A 22,690-nucleotide genomic window follows, 5' to 3' on the forward strand; every position below is an offset into this window, starting at 1 on the left:
CATTTCAGTATTCTCAGCCCAAAAATATATATATTGCAAAAGCAATTAAAAAGAGAGCAAATGAAACTCACAATACTGTATTTTGTAGTAAAAATACATAGGATGACAATGAACAAGTATAGGGTTGATCTTGGATTCACGAACCTATATCAATTGTATATTTATTAACACACGTAATTGTAATCGAACAAGTATATATATTGTCATTATTAGTGATGTAATTATATATATATATATATATATATATATATATATATATATATATATATATTAAATTAATAAGTTTCATTATATATATTTTCAATTTATATATAGTTATTGATAGTGTTAGGTTATATATATATTAAATATGTCTTTTTTTGTATATATAACATTTGTCTATTGAAATTAGTAATTAATAATACTAAATAATATTTGTAATGGTAAAATGATAATACTTAATAGTACTGATAAAAATGATAATGTTAATAATTTTATTAGTGACAAATATAATGATAAAAATATTAGTTTTACTGTTAATGGTAGTTTTAATGATAAATCTTATAATTTTGACAATAATAGTTTTTTTTTAATAAAATGAAAAATTTAATATTGACGGTAAAGAAAATAATTATTTTGATAATAATACTTAATAATAGTAATTTTAACAATTTTATTATTAATAATAATATTAACAATAATACTTATGTTTATAATAACAATTCCAATGTTTATAGATTAATACTAATACTACCATTAATGAAAATAATAATAAATTTTATTATCCTCATAATAATAATCATAATCATAATAATAATAAATGATAACTAATAATAATAGTAATAATTGTAATACATATTAATAATAACATTAATAATAATAGTAACGATCTGATATTGAAAAACTACCTTTCAAGCCTTTCTAAAAAAAAATGCCCCATGTAGGACTCGAACCCGAGACCTCCCGCTCCCACACAAACACCCTTAACCATGCCTCCAACCTTGCCTTTCTGATTTATAAAGTACACTAATATATATCTAGTATTTGTTCAAGTATGAATCATCTTCTTCTTCACCAATCCAAACAATCCAAATAACACAATAACGCATATAACGAATTCCTAAATTTATTTAAAACTTGTAATCAACCATAATAGTAAAAAAATATGTTCTTGATAAATAAAACAAAAACAAAATAAAAAAACCCAGTACTCCTACTGCTGTTCGTCGGGTGTTTTTAAAAATAATAATAATGATTTTGTGATTTGTAACGTTTTAGATAAAAGTTATAACACGAAAGGTGTTTCAAATTACTTCTAAAAACTTTAGCAATCGTCAATTTAACAGAAAATTCTAAAACAAGTTCGAATTTGATAAATAAAAATTCAGTTGACTTTTTAATTCTAACTTTGACTCTTCGAATTCGAAATCGTATTGACGAATTAACACCTGAAAATTTGAGGAAACATTCACAACGTGATTTAGGGCACTTCTGCATTGATAGATTTTAAAAACTCACCCAAATTCAATTCCTTGCTCATCCTAGTCGCGAACAGAATAGGCAAATTTCATGTTTTTTTAATTTAATTAAAACAAATATTAGGAGGTAATTAAAATTAGGATAAGAAATGAAAAGAGTTAGAGGAATCTGTTTTAATAGATGTATAAATCGATCGAAGAATATATAGCTGGAGAGACAGGTCTTCACGAGCTCAATAGAAGGCAGAAAAAAAAATTAACAAAAGAAGAAAAACTGATAGTGATATGTAAATAAAAAAAACTACACGTGATCTGTACTATATATTGCATTTATATATTTAATGTTAGATATAAATAAATACCTTAATAATAATAATTCTATTTACATTACTAATAACAATAAAAATACTGATTTAATTAATAATAATAATAATTTTATTAGGGATAATGATGATTAGATGTATTGCAATAGAAATAATAATTTTTAATGATAATGGTAATAATACCTATAATCACAATAATAAATAATATTAAAAAATATATATATTTTTAATTCTAATTATAATAATAATGTTACTAGTAATGATAACAATACTATTAGTTATAATAATAATAGTATAACAAATTTAATATATCCTATTTCATATATATATATATATATATATATATATATATATATATATATATATATATATATATATATATATATATATATATTCAATATTCATAGCCATGTTTTATATGCACGTTGCGTGTTATATATATATATATATATATATATATATATATATATATATATATATATATATATATATATACAATTTATGTTTTTAATATTAATTAGATAACTAATTATATATATATTAAACAATTAAACTTAAAAAAATAACATTACACCTTTAATATTTTGATAATGTTGGTAATTTATGTTTGAAACCGTATATATCCAATATGCTCTATCTCTTTAAAGTAATAGGTTTTAATTATTTAAAAAATATATATATATATATTTTTATAATAACTAATTTATATAATAGTTCATTGATGTATTTAATATAATTATTTACATGTGTAATTATTTATATTTGCATTTCTGTTTACAATTAAAGGTTCGTGAATCGTCGGGGACAGTCAAAGGTCACATGATATATGAAACAGTTCAAACTTTTGAGATTCAACATTACAGACATTGCTTATTATGTCGAAATCATACAGAGATTAAGTTTAAATTTGGTCGGAATTTCCCAGGTCGTCACACCAGCAACGTCCAAGAGGAAATTTGTTGATGCATATTTGTATGGCCGTCGCTGGGCGAATAACTTTTATTATTACATTGTACACCTAGATATATTACACGCGTAAAACTGGTCAGTTACATGAGCATATGTAACTGTTGGAACATAATGTTCAGAAGTCCATTCATATGAATGAGGCCCATTCGTTCAGAAGTCCATTCAATATTAAACCCTAAACTCTAAACCGTTCATGTTCAGAGGCGGAGCAAGAATTTAGTGATGAGGGTGGCTTACTCAATAATTAAAAAAAAAAAAAAACATAACAAATCATATAATGAAATATATTTTGAAAACAATGTAAACAAACATAACCATTTCTAAATAAAATTAACGTATGATTCAAATCTATATATAAGTTTATCAAAAATAATCTGATAAATAATAATAATGCACGCGCTGACCATTTTTCTTGAGGTAACCTGTCAATAGTAGTTAAGTTGTTACCATAGTTAAAATGCTAATAAAAGATATAGCAAAACGTGAGCATTTAAAAAATTGTACCTAATGTGGTAGAAGTTGTACGCGTCTGCGCTTGTTGACAGCAAAAGCATCTGTTATCTCATCCGAAGTAAATGAATCGGCAATGTCCCTTTCAATGTAAAGAATCAAACAACTTTTAAAATAGTCATCACTCATGCTACAACGAAGTCTCGTTTTCATAATCTTCATTGTTGAAAAAGCTCTTTCACTTATTGCTGTTGAAACTGGAAGAATAAATACAAGACGAATCAATCTGTCAAGCATTGGATACACTTTAACCCTCCCAGTTTTTTGTAGGCCTCTACATAACTCTGCAATCGTTTGAACATTTTTTAACTCCGGATCATTAGGAAAATCTAGCTCACAATGTTGCAACTCAGATTTCAGCTGAATATTTTCTTGCTCTGTAAAGTCCAAAGGATAGAATTTTTTTTGCTAGACTACAAATATCAGCTTTATTGAATGGATTTTTAGGGTTTAGAGCGACACTGAGTCGAAGAAGTTCCATCACAGACTCATTAAATCTAGAATTTAACTCTTGCAACTGACTGTCAATAGCAGCAAAGAATACGTCAACTCGATAATGATGTTCAACAGTCACATTGTCCCTTTCCGAATGAGAGCGGATAATATCTTTGTAAGATTGACTCATTTCAGGAACTTGGATGTTATTATTCTCAGAAAAGGAAACAACTTTATCGAAAAGTGATTGCCATCCTTCATCTCTTAGATTTTGAATCAAACTCTTAATAGTAGAAACCAAAGACAAAGCATTGACGATATCTTGAGATTTGCGTTGCAAAGCTTGACAAAGCTTATCGGTTTTCTTCATTATTTTCTTCATCAAACGCATCACAAAAACAAAATCAAATGATAATAAGTGTGTCAGATCAAAAGAAGCATCACTTTTTTGAGAAGAAGTAGATCCGTTAATAGCAATGTCATGTAGTACTACAATGACGGGACCATATAATCTCAACAAGCTACGTATTAATCGATAGTGTGAACTCCATATTGTATCTCCGGGTCTTTGCAAACTTTGGATTTGATTTACGCCTTTACCAGTCTCAAGTTCTCCAGTTTCGGCCAAAAGTGAAATTTCAGAAATTTGAGCATCTTGTATTTGATCGTGACGCTTGGAAGAAGAATCAATGACATTAATTATAAAGTTTAAATTTTTAAAAAATTTATGCACTTCGACCACCTCTTTAGATGCTGCAACTAAAGCTAATTGCATCTGATGAGCAAAACAATGTATATAATACGCGTAAGGGCATTCTTTTAATATTAGACCATTTGTATCGGGAGCAAGTGACGGCGTCGCTTGCCCTGCTGGCACCCAAGTAACGGCAAAAACAGCCGCATTGCAGCGTCACTCGCCGACGTCTCTTTGGCGTCGGTGAAGAAGAAACGGGAGAAGTAACGGTAGGATGGGACACGTGGCCGAAGGTGATGGTGGAAGGATTTTGACCTGGTTGAATATAGTTATGATACATATATTTATAGGAAAAATAATAATAAATAACTACAATAATATGCATCATAAATTGGGACTATAACTGAGATGATACACACATAGCATATCTGGGAATGGATGAAAGAAGAAATCAAAACAAATAAAATACTAACCACCATATGAGTAAACTTTGAAGCAGATATATCGATGTGCAAGATGACGAAGAAGAAAATAGGTAGCTTTTTGCAATTGCAAATCTTGATAAGAACTAAAAGAAAAGAAAGCCATGGAACCACATGTGGATTAAATTTTGTCCACTTGTTTTGATTACTTAAAATTAAAAGAAAACAAAAATTAGTAAAAGAAGTGGCCCAAAAATAAGGGGGTTAGGAATGCTGAATAATATAAATAAAATTAAATAAAACAGAAAGAAAAAAGATAAATAAAATGCCACGTCAGCATTCCACTAAAAGTAACACAAAAAAAGTAACACCACCACTACTCCACTCAGAAAAGTAACACGTCCTACTCAGCAAAAAAGTACAAAAAGGCAAATGACACTAAAAGTGACACCAGTCACCATTACGAATGGTCTTAAAGCTTGTCATCCATTCCATTCCCCACACATATTACTAGCCCCATCATAACTTTGACCTCGAATATCTTGAAAATCAAATTTATGAAAAGAAAGGGATGACAATATTTCATTTTTTAATGTCAACGCGGTAGTATCTTTGACATGAACCAAGTCTAAAAACCTTTCTTTTACATGCCCATCTTGGTCAACGAATCTCACAACAATTTCCATTTGCTCTTTCTTTGATTCATCTCGGCACTCATCAACAATCAAACAAAATTTTGCATTCCCGATTTCATCACGAATTGACCGTTGAACATTTCTAGCAAAAATATGCAAAATTTCTTTTTGCACATCAGGTGAAGTATATTGGGAATTTTGTTGAGCATTATCTAAAACAACATTCTCAACTTCCTTGTTGTAAGAAGAAAGAAACTTTAGCAATTCCAAAAAGTTTCCCCGATTCATTGAACAAGGCCGCTCATCATGGCCCCTAAGAGCACATGCTTGCATCGTGAGCCGTTTAATTATCTCAACAGAAATTTTGACTCGCAATCTATTGTCCATAATCTCTTGCGTTGTTTGTTTTTCTATCACATTTTCTATATGACCAACCTGGTTTCTAAAATCCTCATAACATTTCACAGAAAAATTATGAGCAGAAGCCGGAGATGTACCTTCATTTTAATGAATGCACAATCTTTACCACAATTAATCTTTTTCCATTTATTGAACCCCTTTGCAGTAAATCTATCTGAACCAGCTCGTCCAATAAGTTTCTTATTAAATAGATAACATGAAAAACAATATGCATCATCTTTTTCTAGAGAATATTCTAACCACCAAAATCTACCAAACCACGCTGCTTAAAAGCTTCGATTGCCCTTTAAACCACTAGCACTTAGTGGATAATTGATCTGTGAATTTGATATGGTCCCAGTCTAATATATTCTCGTATAATCTCATCACGTTGGTTACTTGGATATTCTACTATCGAAGGTCGTAGACCAGGATCCCTAACTAATGAATCTACCTTAAACTCTCTAGAGTTTGGTTTGTCATTCTTTTCAACATTAATTGGAGGAGACTCTTCCATATTATCATCATTCGTTTGTGGTTGTGCTTCATTAACATCTTTCACAACATTATTTACTCTTTTTTTTTGTGATTGTTGATCATCGGCAACACTAGTTGTTCGCGAGAAAAAAAATGAAAAATAGTTTTTTTTTTACCCATAATTTTAACCTAAAATCATATCAATAAGACAATAAAAATTGGGGCTAAATCATATTACAAGCACAATAAATTATTATATATATATATATATATATATATATATATATATATATATATATATATATATATATATATATATATATATATATATATATATATATATATATATATATATATATATATATAAAATTCTTAATCGTTATCAATCTACAAACAATAAATATTAATTAAAAAGAAAAGAATTAGACATTTAGACTTATTTTTTCGATGAGCGTCAGTAGCTTTACAAGAGCAACTTGCAAGATAAGAATTAGGTATTACGGCTTCGACTACTTTTTTTTATTTAATTACTTCGCGTGACTTATTATAACATAATACTTTCCTAAATTTTTAATTCAAATATGTTGGGTCCATGAGTCCATCTAACCAAAGTTGGTTATTTAAATAAAAAACTAACATGGATAAATTGTTGATGGTGACAAATTGTTATATGGGCTAAAAAAATATAGTAAATATATAAAAGACTTGGGCTCATGGGGGTGGCTTAATACCCCCTGCCCCCCTCTATCTCCGCCATAATCGTGTTAACAATGTAGCAATAGCTCAATGGTACCCGATACCTTTCAAGCTGGGACCCGTTATGTGGAAGCTTTTCCATAAAATAGGCACATGTTCAATCCCCACTTGCGGCAAGAATTTACAACTCATGTGGCAGTGAGATGATGATTGCTCCTGTCAGAATTTGCAGGGTCTACCAGTTTTTTCATTTTCATTTTTTCTTTTGAATTAATTTAGTAAATAAATACATTAAATAAAATAAAACATATATTAAATATAAAAAATACACAAAAAATTCAACAATACATAATTTAACGATTACATAAAAAACAACTACATAATTTTAATAAAGCATAAAATAAACTAATGCATAGTGCGAATGTCGATAGAAGGTTTCAAATACGCTCGACTAGATCCTCGGTAAGTTGGTCGTACACTGCCCTATCCCTTATTTCTCTAGCGATAATGTCTCGATCTCGTCCTCTGTTTTTTATATGTTCGGGATGATTCTACATGTCCTCGGCATTAAATATTCTTCCCGCTTACTTAGTGCAAATCCATTATCTTCAAAAATTAATTTATGTAATATGAGACAACAATCCATCACTCTTCGCATCTTGTTTACTGACATAGTGCCTGAAGATAGTCGTAAAAAATGAAACCGGCCTTGAAGAATCTCAAATGCCCTCTCTACATCCTTGCGGGCACTAGCTTGAAACCTGATAAACTTAATCGTAGGCTCTTATGTGGGGCACGAATATCCTTTTACTAGAGTCACCAGTCGGAATATATACCGTCGGCAAGGTAATATCCCTTGGTCAACTGATGACAATTTACCTCAAATGGTGCGGATGGAGCCATTCCCTTGTTAAGGTTATCAAATATAGGGTATTGATTTAAAACATTTATATCATTGTTGGATTCCACCATCCCAGAAAAAGCATGCCAAATTCACTAGTCATATGAAGCAACTATTTCAAGCATAAGAGTCGGTTTCTTGCGATCACCCTAAGTGTATTGTCCTTTTAAAGCAACGAGACAATTTATCGACTCCCAATGCATACAATCGATACTCACGAGTATACCCGTGAAACCCTGTCTTTTCACGTGTGCACTATACAATCGTGCAACATCACGTGCGTTGAGAGATCTCATTTATTCACTTATGTATAAAGTGATGACACACATACAAATTATAAGTAATATAGACATGGTATTGATGATGACTCGCTCATTTGTAATATATGAGTCCCACATATCAGGAGTGGTTTCATACGCCAATTAGCTTATAGGCGAAGTACATTTTTGTAAAGTAGTAAAATTCGGCCTACTGATAGCATGAATACTTTCTATAAAATAACTAAAATGCTCGGAAATATCATTATGAGAGAAAGTAGTTATACCTTGCACAATTTGGAGGAATAATTGTATTCGTACACGAAAACGCCGCGTCTCACAAAAATAACCGTTCCACAATCGTTGCGCGAACTCCTCACGATCTCTGGGAATGTAACCTCGAACTCTTTGAATACGCACCGCAGACTCGATATCGGACTCATCTTCTTCTAATTGTTGAATAAGTTGAACAATTCGCATATCCTCCAAATCGTAATTGGAATCACGTAAATACGAACCCATATATAAACATGTAAGATTTCATAAAATGTAATAAAAAGTTGAGAGAAATAAATAGTTTGGTGTATAAAAAATGATAAGTTAAATGAGTTTATAAAGATAAAATTAATACATTTAAAATAAAATTTAGAAAAAACAGATGTATATATGTCGTCAACGGCTATAGGATCACAATTCGCTACCTAACATTTGACCTTTTTTCCATCAGATTATTCATTGACGCCTCATAGCGTCAAAATTCGACATCGTGTGACGTAAAAATCGCCAACTCAGTTGACAGATGCCAAACTGACGTCCCTTTAGTAACAGTGTAACGTAGCGTAGTAGTCTTATGTCATGAGTGCCACGTCTACACGATAAAGTAAATTGTTACTAAAAACCTACCTCCATATCACATTTGACCTAAAAAAACTATCTCCACGTGATTTATTTACATTTTTCTTGAATAAAACATATAATAACATTTTATCAAATGAAAACACATTGCATTATTTTGGGAAGAAATACACAAATGAAAAGAAATACAGTGGAAATATAACACGGGTATTCGTTACTTAGTTCCGCTACAAGTCACTAAATAAATGTAAAACCTGAACCTTTGAACTTTTCCTTAATGATACCATCAATTCGTTGTTGCATCTCCGGAGTTAAATGATTTTTCCAATCTCCGATTTCACCTCGTCGAAAATACGACTTGTTCCACATCTCATACCCCAAACCTGCCAGATAAGAACCATTCTTGTTTACCTCTAAGTTCTTCAAATGCTCAAAACTGCAAAATTTCACAATCTTTTCAATCATTCCGTTTTCCTCTTCATCGACCGAAAATGGCACTCCCATAAACTCACCCAACCGCTTCACAATAACCTCAGGTTCCCTCTTAATACCTTCATATTTCAAAAAAAATATATTATTTGGAGAATCAAGACTAGCTTTCCAAAATCCTAACACGTGATCCCAATAAGGACCATACGTCAAAACACCCTCACAAAACATTTCAAAAGATTGATCAAATGAAAGTGGAGGTGCTTCTTTAGGTCTAAGTTTTTTTTAAGAAATGGAACAAGGACACCATCACATCTTTTGGATCCCTACAAACGTAAACTAATTTGCATCCAGAAGAAGGGTTAGTGATGGATGAAGGCAGCAAACTATGTGCGTAATGTGTGGCGAAAAGCCGAAGGGAATTATTAGAACAATCTTGTACTTTGTTGGTAGTAGTAGGGAAATCTAAGGATGGAAAGATTTCATGAGGTCCTTTTTGAAGCAAAGGATGATCATTAAAATCGAAAGTAGATCGATTTTGGATTGAAAACATGAGTGATCTAAGCCAAGTTGTGCCACTTTTCATGAAGGAAGATAAAATGAAATCGGTTGAGCGTGGCTTAAAGTGATGTTGCAAGAACATGACACCTAATAAGGCATCTTCAGGCAACCAATATCCTTGGTATAAGAACAGTTCCTCTGTTGACCAACCAATGGTTTTAGGAAGCTCGGTGATGAGTTGTGCATGTTTTTTGTATGTGCTTTTCTGATCATCATCTTTATCAATATCTTTATATCTATCAAATGTTGACATAATGATCGATCAAACTATTTGTGATGGCTGGTATGAATATATGAATTCCTACAAAACAACTTTATATATTATCACTCGAGTAGAGTCATTAAATGGAAAATCAATGATTGTTATGTGATTGGGTAACACATGTTATATATATGAATAATAATATATATGAATAGTAGTTTAAGGAATTAATGCAATGCTAACCGTATACATATTTTAATCTCGTTATTGAACACATGGATTATATTTAATATACCCACATGAATCACAATAATGCGTGTAGTAGCATAGCACGTGAAGTCTTCAAACGAACAATTATAATTATTCTCTTAGACCACTCCCACAGGGTGATAGTGCTAGCCGCCCTCAAGCCAAGCTAGTGAGGGCGTTGTTGGCAATGGTCTAGCCCTCGCTAGCCCTCGCCCACTTCGCCCTCCATCATTTCCTCACATAACATTTTCCAGCATGAAATATTTCTCCCTCTTCATTTATTTGTGTAATATTAACTTGTACCTACCCCATAAATACTTGTACATCAATTTATTTAGTTAATTTTGGTGGGGTATATGATTGGTAGTGTTTTGTTATGGGAATTTGATGGGAGAAAATGGAGAGAGAAAGCCGATGTAGCGGTGATGTGACGATGATGTGGCAATGAGGAAGGATGTCATTGTTGGGAGTATGGATAGCAATGGATCGGATTGGATCGGTTGAGACCATATCCATATCCATTTAGCTTTTGTTCATCCATATCCATATCCATATCTGTTTAATTTTGGTTTATCCATCCATATCCATATCCAATAGATTACGCGGGTTAATGGATATCCATTGGATATTCAATAATGTTATAATATTTCATAATATGTGATTAAAATAAAAATGTACTATAACAAAAACTTATATAATGTGGCATAATTAAAATATATCCATAAGAATCTATAATCTTTGTCGAAGATATAACACAATTTATTAAACTTACTATTAAACATAGACTATGACAAAATAAATTATGTAATTTATATGTTTATTTGATTATATATGTGTGTTTTATTGTCATTATATGATTTCAAGAAAAACATATGTGTAATCGTAAATGTATTTGTAATAGTAAATGTGTTTGTATATATCTATATTTATGTATTTCGGGTGTAAATGGATATATCCATGGATAAAACTTCTTCATCCATATCCATATCCATATCCGTATCCATTTTGTTTCATCCGTATCTGAATCCATGTCCATTTATATCATCCATACCCATTATAAATCGAGTGAATCGAATGGATATCTAGTGGATCGGGTGGAAATTGTCATCCCTAGTTGGGAGTGGTCTTATAAGAGAGGTGTCAACCATGACATACTTCTTTCCCGGGACTAGTTGTATGATATTGCATATTTTACATACATTTATCTTAGCAACATCCTTCATATTTATTGGTCCTTTGGATACGGTTTGGAGATAATTTGATGGTTTTTGTGAAGTATCGATTTCGAGAGCTACAAAGATGATAAAGTTGGTTATTTGAGCGTTTCGAGGTACATTATTCATCACTTTATCATGAGGTACCAGTTATATTAGTTCGGGTCAAGTATTATTGCTTTATTATAAAGTTTCAAGTCAGTATCTGCTACAGAGCATGGTCGCAACGAACCAGGTAGGCTAGCGACGCAAGGATTAGCACAAAATTAGTGTCGAGCATTTTTCAAAAGGGTGAAGATTTTCTAAGTATAAACTCGTGACGCGAGGGTTATCGATCACGACAAGACATGAAGTAATAATTTGATGTCGAGCTTATTGGAAAGAATGAGAAGCAGATTTAGTTGTTGGTCACGACACGACCAATCTATGTCACGACGCAACACTAACACGGGGTCAGTTCATGCAGCGTATAAAAAGGGTTGTTTAACCCTAAATTTATTCATCCATCATTCAGCCGAATTTGGGAGCTTCAAGGGCGATTTTTAGGTGGTTTAGGGAGAACTCCACACCATCTAATCATCGTAATCATTAATAGATCGAGCTTCAATCTCTTCTTCATTCAAGATCATCTCTATGTTTAATCTTTGTTCATCAACAATGGTTTCTTCTATGTTTTTTATTATTGTTTTTAGCATGATTGTTGGCTAAATCTCTTCTATCTACTTAGGCTAAATACTATGTTGGATGCCAATTACATTGATTAATTGATATATTCATGATATTTTGATGTTTTTAGTAAATTAAACTCTTATTGATGCTTGTGATTGAATTAGTTGATATGTACAATTGTCCGGATATAGTGACCATTTGAAGGAGTCTGTTGTGCATGTTGTCAATAGCTTAATCTATTACTAATGAATTTGGTTGTCATTGTCTAATTTGGTGACGCGAATTTGAGTCTGTTATAACTTATTAAGGTGGTAATTTGGGTTGGGTAATTTGAGCAATTAGTGGACCAAGGTATTGAATTGATTCAAGCATTGGTTGAAATAAGAGTTGATTGATTTGATTTCAGACAACTTTGGGTCACAACTATTAGCATTAATTCAATCAATCTGCTTAGCCGCAAGCGAAAGAGGTCTTTGGTGAGAGGGAACCCTAAGCCAATAAATTCTACCTTGAAGTGTTTGCTAATAGAGAATTGTGGGTGAACCGGTGGGGTAAATTTCATGTGTATTGATATTTAATCAGGATTTAATCTTAATGCATCCAACATAGGGAATACAGCCTAGGTGGACATATTTCTTATAATCTGATTCAAATTTATCTTAATTCGTTTTATTAATATAAAAAACCAAAAATATTTTCTTTGTTTTATCACTTCTCTTGATCTGGCTAATCGTTAAATAGCCACAAAAAATTATTCGTACTTTCCCTTATTTTATTTTTTGTTTAGTTAATTAAATTTAGTGATTTAATCTTGAATTGCGCTAAATATTATCCTTGAAAAGATACTTGGATTTACCAATATATATACTGCCACAGGATCGGGTACACTGCTCGTTAGTGTGTAATATTTAATAACCGATATTTTCCTAATATAAATAATGGACGCGATTTTACAAATCATTGTCACATCAGCGCCACATCAGCAATTTCTTTCGAGGACTAACTCATGACTAAACACTACCAACCATAACATATTTCTTAAACATTTTTAACTTTTTATATTACATTTTTTAAATTATAGTTATTTAAATTGTAAATACTTATTCAAAACTAAAATTTCATTAAAAATTTAAAACATTACAATAATTAAAAATCAAAAATTAAAAACATTACAACGATAATTAAAATAAAATGCGACATTAATTAAAATACAATACTAGAAAATAAATAATCAAACTACTCGTCTTCGTTCGAGTCTTGCAATTGTCTCGCATATTTATTCTTAATTTTCTCCCAGGCTCTCATTAGCATTTCATATTATTCAGGATGTAAGTCTTTGGAAACCGGTTTGGAAAGAAGCTTCAAACCTTTAAACATTGTCCGCATGTCAGTGTCTTCACATAGCTTTTTCATGATTCAAATCGCCGCTAGTTGTGAAGCTTCGGCGGATTGAGTTATCTTTAATCGTACTTCATCAGATGACATATCAACTCGTGACATCGGATGAGTACGAATCCCTTTGACTTTTAGCTCAACTTGGAGAGCATCGGATTGGGTCTTGATCCTTAAATAAATTTTTAAATTGGCGTGAGTCTGTGTTCGTGCTTGTGTTCGGGTTGGAACTTTCGTCAGTAACATTTATTGGTATATCGCCGGCTTGTTTTCTTTTGTTGATTTCTGTAATACCTTCACCTTGTAAAAACTTCGGGCATTTTACTCCATTTCCCACTAATTTGAACAGCATGTCTTTGCTCCGGAACTAGCGAATTATATTGTCCTCGGACTTCACCCCAAAATGAATTAAAAGTTTGTGAGTTTCTCGCATTCGGATGTTTGGAAACGTACACAAATGGCTCGGCTAAAATTCTAGTTTCCAAGTCGGTCCAAGCAACTTTCGAACACTTCACTTTCTTTCCTTTCAGATCGGCTACGGGTTCGGGTTCGGGTTCAACCTCGGGTTCGCGTTCCCGTGTTATTTCGGGAACTTCTTTGTCATCCAATTCGGTGGGTAGTGTTGTGATATCGGCTAAAAAGTCACGTTTTCACCTCGGTATTAAGGCCCAAAAAACAATAAAGTTCCAAACTTTATCGCCAAAATACCCGTTTCGTCGGTTAAAATTGAAGAACAAGTGATTACGAAGACGGTGCAAAAAGAATCAAGAGAATCGGAGCTAAAATGAAGATTCTAGAGCGAAAACGGTGAAAGACAAGAAATCAAGTTACGATCCAGTGAATTCAGCAAACCAGGGCAGGCCAAACGGCCTGCCACTATGACAAATGGCCTGCCACACGGGTCAAGTAAACAATCACAGCAAACGGGCAAGGCTCGCAAACGGGTACTGCAAACGGCTTGCCAAACGGCCTGCTAGCCGTTTGCAGGCATATTTCAAGTCTATTTAAAGGGTCTTTGTCATCCATTTTTACACATACTTCAATTCACTTCTTTCTCTCTCTTTCTACAATATTAGTCATGCTTTCGAGGTCTTCGACTTCGTGCGAAAAAACTAGTACCCGGAGAAGAACGTCGAAGATTGTATTAGGAGCGGTCTGGAGTTTGAAGTTGTTACTTTTGTATTCGGAACTCGTTTAATCTATTAGTACTTCTATCTCTTGTCTTTGTATAATGTTTTCTATTATTATGCTTTGTGATATTATTTCCATGATTAGAGAGTAGTTATCTTTAGTGTATGTTATGATGTAGTCAGTTATAATTCCGAAATAATATTATGGTTTGTGTATGTTGTCGAGATGCTTTCCGATTATGCTTTAAACTCAATCGCTTTTCAAACTAATAGAACGTAGTTATCGACTCTGTTATTAGGAATTCGTGAACCCCGATTCAGAGTACACTATCTGTGTCACCCCTTGGTAAGAGAAGTTTATCGAATACAACGTGAGTTTGACTGAGGCACACCGGTTGTAGTAAGTCCACTGAGCCTTGGATTCCGACTGAGGACTCTTTCGTAGTGAAACATCTAACTAAACCCCTAGTACATTGTCGGTCCTAGACCATGCTAGTGTAGTCACCAAGCATATAAACTTCGTACGTGCACGGTAAAGCACATCGGTTGTTGTAAGTTGTAAAATCTGAGAATGAGTTTGTGTTTACAGGGTCCTAATAGTGCTTTCTGCAAAACTTCATGAATTTTGGTTGAGTTTTGAAAAGTTCCGAATTGATCCGTACGATTGAAGGGAGGAAGAAGAAGACTGAAACATGTACCAGGTAAAAGGGACAGTGGCAATGGTTGTAATTTTGTGATGTTTTTTTTTTTGCTGTGGACACTATGTGTCCTTTATGCTCCCTTGCCTCCCTACACCCAACAAGAAACCTTTTATTTACCAACCAATTATCAATTCACAAGAACCGATTCAGCAACTCACAGAGCTTGATCCGACCCAAAATCTAACCCGGATATAACCCGAATACATACCCAGCCACTTAATAGCTGTTAACTTTCCACGATAAATCTCTAACGATTGCCAGGGACTACCAGTTCTAATTTTTCAAAATATTTTCATATTATTCAAAAATGGTCCCTCAACTTCCTGAAACTTTCATTTTTAGCTCCTAAACTTTGGAAAATTTACAATTTTGGTCCCTGAACTTTCAAAGTTTTACACTACTGGTCCTCAACTTTCGTAATTGCTTCACCCAAGGTCCTTAATGTTTATTATTCATTATTTTCACACGAAACATTTCTAGTGATTTATTCACTGAATTATTGATGTATAAAGTTTAGAGGACAAACCTTCTTGCCCGTTAGACTTATATAGTAGGTGAGTACGGAAACTCTCGCGTTTTGAGCTATTATTGTGGGGTAGTCAGGAGCATATGACTATTTTGGGCCAACGATATTATATTTTATCTTCCACATTGTGTTGATTCCGCTTTGTAAATGGAATTTGTTTTGGGTTACTGTTATGTGATGACCCGGAAATTTCCGATCAAATTTAAACTTTAATCTTTATATATATCCGACACGATAAGCAAAATCTGTAATGTTGAGTCTCGAAAGTTTTGAAACTATATTTCTGTAATCAAATATCCTTTAACCATGCCTAACGATTCACGAACAATTATGTGTAAATAAATATATATACATATACATGTGTGATTATTAAATGGAGATATATTAATAAAGCATTGAACGGATTAGTTAATATGAATATAAGCTATGAGATCTATTTTATGAACTTGGAAATGTTATCAAGGTATTGAATAAATAATACTTTACATGAACGTATTTGTTTGATGTAAGTTTATCAACGAGATTAAAAGATAATATCAAATGATTGAATTATCAGATACATTGAATTATGATTTCGAGTCTCTGTTATGAGGTCCACTTTGAATTAGAAAACTCTTACTTTTAACGGTATTCGGAATAAATGGTAAAGTGATTTACAAGTAAGAACAAAGTATCACTTATTGGGAGTTAGACAAAAGTTAGTGGAGAATTGAATTTCATAATACTCGATTTATCATATAGAAAGAATAATTGGGATAAGATTCGTTGACTAGATAAACCCATTTGATATGTTATATTAAGATATATTATTTAGAAAGTTAAGAAAATTAAACTAAACATTTACGCATAAAAGAATGAAAACAAATTAAGTTTTAAAGCATAAACGTTATAGGATTTTTGATAATGTAAATGATCTTAAAATATATAATTAGTTTTGAAAGGATAACTAGTATGTTATAAGATAAATATTTCAAAAATGTGTATAAGATTATAAAATTTTAATTTAAACTAGTCATAAAACGTTTTGATTTTAAACTAATATTAATAAATAGGCTTTGATAATTAACAGGTTTATGAATTATAAAAGGAAATGATCAAAACACTCAAAAGATTAAGTTACACTTTGAGTGAGTTAGTTTTTAATTAATTTAAGTCTAGTTATTAATAAAGGTACATGTCACAAAACGTTTAATTTAAAATAAAATATTTTGACGAACAACGAGACTTTGATTTATGGAAGTAAATGACCACAACACTCAATTTTATAAGTTATATTTTTATAAAGGTAATTTATTGATGAGTAAGTCTAATTTTTGTAAAAGGTACACGTCGCGTAACGTAAAAGGCTAGTTTTCTAAATGTACGAAAGTGCGCCCGAAAAACCGAAAGTGGTACATGAGTCGTGAGACCACGACCGTGTCATTTTTGTAAAAATTATATTTTTACCATGAGCGTAAATATAATATAATATTTAATTAATTCTAAAGATTAAATATATTATATATTAATTAATATATATAAAATTACATATCATATGTCTTAAACGAGTGATATGTAGTAGGTGAAATGAAGTGTCGGTAGTCCTTAATGGATATGTGCTGTAAAGATCGCATAGGGAAAAGTTGGTGACTACATGCTATAAAAACTGAACACATCTCACTCTGGTTCATTTGCATCTTCTTTCTATTACCGAGTATTATGTATATTAATTAAATTATTATTATTATTATTATTATTATTATTATTATTATTATTATTATTATTATTTTTATTATTATTATTATTATTAGTAGTAGTAAATATACACATACATAAAATATTACGACGAGGTCATGAGCGGGTCATTTCAAGACAAGTTTTATGAGTAGGATAGGGCTAGGGAAATTATGAGTTATGGCTATGGAGGTGATGGGTATGGTTCATGGGTATGCTAGTGAGGTCAAATTTAGTGTTTGTCATCTCCGTTGCGTCTACGTACCTTTCATGCAATATTGAACCTCAATATTGATACGTGAGTACTCATAATTTAATTTTTACATACTAATAGTGTATCCCTGACTAGTGCTCGTGAATATAGGATTGTGCATGCTTGTATATTTGTTATTGCCCTTAGATAAGTTATGTTGAATCTTAAAGGTTGTTATACTAGGGATGAAATAAGGTATAAAATATGCATGTCTTTGGAAAGCTAGCGAAAAATTAAGAACTTTTCATTTAGATATCAAATGGATTCGATGAACGGTTAGAAAGTTATGAAATAAACGAATTGTATAATTAATTTCGTAATTAAAATTGCTGATGATAATTAGTGAACTAATTTTCTGGGTAATAAAAAGTGGTTATTTGGATTCTACTCGTCGAGTAGATGAATTTTCATATAAAGCACGTCTCGTTTCGTTGAACGGTTGTCAAGTTATGGATAAAAGAAGTTTTGTAAATTTTGATGAAACGTCGATACGGAAACTGAAATTCTCGCTGATCTGCGTTGTTTCAGATTAAAACAAAAATACCACTGAATTCTTTATTGTAAGGTCTAACAAACGACTCTGGCCGTTTGTCAATTCGAGTCTCGACGATTTTTCTAAAAATCGTCAAAGTTGACTGTTTGGTCACATTTTAAAATTCTAAAAAGAGTTGAAACTTTTTATTAAAAATATCAGTTTTGTATCAGTTGTCATGGTCGGCCTGATGTGTGTTTACTTTTTCCAAAAATCATGTTATATCTTTGTGGTAACGAGAATTTGAAGGCTTTGACCGTTTGTCAATCCGAGTTTCGAGGAATTTTCTAAAAATCTCCAAAGTAGGCTACTCGGTCACTTTTGTAAATTTATTAAAGCTGAAAAATTAACTTTGAAACGCCGAAACCGCGTTGGCAACTACGAGTTGTCTAGGTTTAGTTTACTTCTGTAAAATTTATGCTTAATCCTTTTTGGTAATGTGTAACTTTTATCTTTGGCCGTTTATCAATCGGAGTTCCGATAATTTTTCTAAAAATCGCTGAAGTGGCCGTTTAGTCATGTTTTACCGAAAAATCTTTTTTTGTATAAGTTATTGTGTTTTTGCATGTGACCTCGTTTTTACTTTAACCTTTGACTTTTGACCTTGAACTTTGACTTTTCCGTTAACTTTTCAGTTAATATTTTTGTGTTGACTTTCTCGAAAAACTAAAATACTATTTTATGATTATGAAACCATTTGTGATACGTTGTTTCACACGTCACCTTTTACTAAAATTTTAACTAAACATGAGTAATATAACATGTTACTATACTGTTGAGTCAGACTCGAGCATTAGGATTGTGGTACACTATGACTTAACCTAATTTGTTAGACAAATATTGATCAACATATATATATATATAATTAATATAGGTTCGTGAATCCGAGGCCAACCCTACACATATTCAATGATGATATATGTATTTTTACTACAAAATACAGTATGGTGAGTTTCATTTGCCTTTTTACCCTTTATATTTTTGGGCTGAGAATACATGCGCAACTTTTATAACTGTTTTACGAAATTGACACAAGTACGTGAAACTACATTCTATGGTTGGATTATCGAAGTCGAATATGCCCCTTTTTATTAAGTCTGGTAATCTAAGAATTAGGGAACAGACACCCTAATTGACGCGAATCCTAAAGATAGATCTATCGGGCCCAACAAGCCCCATCCAAAGTACCGGATGTTTTAGTACTTCGAAATTTATATCATGTCCGAAGGAGGATCCCGGAATGATGGGGATATTCTTATATATGCATATTGTTAATGTCGGTTACCAGGTGTTCAATCCATATGAATGATATTTTTGTCTCTATGCATGGGACGTATGTTTATGAGAAATGGAAATCTGAAATCTTGTGGTCTATTAAAATGATGGAAACGATTGTTTAAGTTAAACTAATGAACTCACCAACCTTTTGGTTGACACTTTAAAGCATGTTTATTCTCAGGTACGAAAGAAATCTTCCGCTGTGTATTTGCTCATTTTATAGATATTACTTGGAGTCATTCATGGCATATTTCAAAAGACGTTGCATTTGAGTCGTCGAGTTCATCAAGATTATTATCAAGTCAATTATAGTTGGATATATTATGAAATGGTATGCATGCCTGTCAACTTTCGATGTAATGAAAGTTTGTCTTTTCAAAAACGAATGCAATGTTTGTAAAATGTATCATATAGAGGTCAAGTACCTCGCGATGTAATCAACTGTTGTGAATCGTTTATAATCGATATGGACTTCGTCCGGATGGATTAGGACGGGTCTTCACAGTTGGTATCAGAGCGGTGGTCTTAGCGAACCAGGTCTTGCATTAGTGAGTCTAACTGATAGTCGTTAGAATGCATTAATGAGTCTGGACTTCGACCGTGTTTGCATGTCAAAAGTTTTGCTTATCATTTAGTATCGAAAAATTATTTGCTTATCATCCTTAAAGTCTAAGACACGTCTTACTACCTTTATTGCATAGACAGTGTATAGTTAAATTCATATCTTAGCGTATCTGTTATTGTTACCTTTGCCTGACAGCTTCCGTAGATTCCTCCGTAGCTTATGGGATTTTAGTATTATATATGCATATGTAAATTATGTATTGCAGGGTACTAATCTACATCCTATAATCTATTTCTTATCAAAAATCCTTCATCTGATCGTACGAGATGAATCCCTCAACCAGTTTGAGTCCATCAGATTTCGATAGCTATTTCGATAGTTATTCCGACAGCTATTTCGATATGGATTTCCACTCGAGCTCCGAAAGCAGAGTAATCGGAATGAATCGATCAATTAGCCATCATCTATTCTGAATGAATTGGAGATGGGTTCGTAGTCGACTTAATCAATGGAAACGCGAAGAAGGCGATCATTTCCACTAACCAAATTCACCTCTTGACAATGAACATAAAACGTTTACCGGCGAACCTGTTCGAGACACCATTTTCTCTCTCATTTCCAAAGTATCTCATCACGATCATATACTATCTCAGATTCTAAACCTCATTCATCCGCTCGTCCGAACCGACAATCATCCCGGTGTAATAGAAGAAGTTAACGAACTTCGCGCATAAGTTGTAGTCTTGGAAAATATGGTGCAAAATGTACCAGCTTCATCCAAATCACCGGCACCAACAGTACCACCAACAACCCAAATTTCAATATCACATGCCTCAACATCTCAATCTATACCTCGAGTATAATCATCATTCTACATGACATTCTACATCAGTTATCTTCGTTCGACATGGTGATTATGTAATCTCTAATGTTTTAGAGATTATTTATTCTAGTTCCAACTGAAAACTAAATGAGTTTAATATCATGTTAACTCATTAAATTCATGATTACATTTGAAGAAAATATATATGTATATATGTTTTCATAAAGATTGTAATTAAAAATTCTTTTGTACAAACTGTTAATAATAAAAATATTTTAACGGGTAGGTAATACCCGAGGAATATTTAAATTTCACATTAATAAGTTACACTGTATATTCTTCGAATCTGATTCAACAGTTATTCACTATCCTATTTACAACCACCGGGATACTTATCCATTCACCAAAGAATAACTATTTTCATTCAAATTCAATTTCATATTTGAATTTTGACGTATCAGAATCCAATAAGTGGCATAATGAAGAAATAATGGACACAATAAAAATTGATTAGAAACAGACTAATTAACAATATTAAATTTTATTAAGAAACCACGCTAACAAAATCCTAGCTAACTGTTCCTAGCTAACTGTTAATTCCGTATTACATTTTATTTATCGCAATTTATATTCTCGCAATTTTATTTATTTTCATTTAATTTCTGTTATTTACTTTACGCACTTTATTTATCGTCATTTAATTTCTGTTATTTATTTTACGCACTTTAAATATCGGGACACGTATACAAGGTTTTGACATATCATATCGACACATCTATATATATTATTTGGAATCACCATAGACACTCTATATGCAGTAATAATCGAGTTCTCTATACAGGGTTGAGGTTGATTCTATAATAATATATATACTTTGAGTTGTGATCGAGTCTGAGACATGTACACGGGTCACGATACGTATTAATTAATTCAAATATTATATATTAAACTATATATGAATGATTGCACTGTCAACTGCGGACTATCGACTGTGGACTAATAACATTGGACAATTAAAATGAATTAAAATATTGAATATAACATATGAAACTAAACAATTCTTCAAGTTTGCCACTTGATTTCGTCTTAAACCTCATTTGTATCTTCACGATTACATTCTGCGTTCAAACCTTTCATGATTCTTGAAAACACCTCAATCGATAGGATGAATCAACCGCACTTCATCTACGGAAGGAAAGATTTATGCATATAGTTATGCACCTGAGAAACTCTCGGCAATTGAGTAAAAGTTCAACACGTAGCCGCGTCAGATCCTTTGGCATTTATTAACAAAAACAACTTTGCGATCCCTTTTCAAAATTAGCCAATTTTGTCACAGCCCCAACAAGTCAACTTCGACTTTTCGTACGAAACAACCTTATTATAACGTTTATATATACGCGTACTCTTTTATTGTTACCAG

The 22,690-nt window shown here is 32.0% G+C and overlaps 2 protein-coding genes across 2 annotated transcripts; both read right to left on the reverse strand.

Moving 5' to 3' along the window:
* Positions 1-3,253: 3,253 nt before the first annotated feature.
* LOC139902410 (uncharacterized) lies at positions 3,254-8,697 on the reverse strand. Its single transcript, XM_071885038.1, has 6 exons — positions 8,549-8,697; positions 6,299-6,452; positions 5,943-6,044; positions 5,322-5,880; positions 3,782-4,561; positions 3,254-3,636 (listed from the first exon to the last, which is right to left on the reverse strand). Exons 1-6 carry the CDS (start codon positions 8,695-8,697, stop codon positions 3,254-3,256), a joined length of 2,127 nt encoding a protein of 708 aa, XP_071741139.1.
* Positions 8,698-9,267: 570 nt separating this feature from the next.
* Positions 9,268-10,273, reverse strand: LOC139902411 (cytosolic sulfotransferase 16-like). The gene is made up of 2 exons (XM_071885040.1): positions 9,767-10,273; positions 9,268-9,678 (listed from the first exon to the last, which is right to left on the reverse strand). The coding sequence occupies exons 1-2, from the start codon at positions 10,271-10,273 to the stop codon at positions 9,268-9,270; spliced, it is 918 nt and encodes a 305-aa protein (XP_071741141.1).
* Positions 10,274-22,690: the final 12,417 nt, after the last annotated feature.

This window comes from Rutidosis leptorrhynchoides, chromosome 3, assembly GCF_046630445.1.
Source record: "Rutidosis leptorrhynchoides isolate AG116_Rl617_1_P2 chromosome 3, CSIRO_AGI_Rlap_v1, whole genome shotgun sequence".
Lineage (NCBI taxonomy): Eukaryota > Viridiplantae > Streptophyta > Magnoliopsida > Asterales > Asteraceae > Rutidosis > Rutidosis leptorrhynchoides.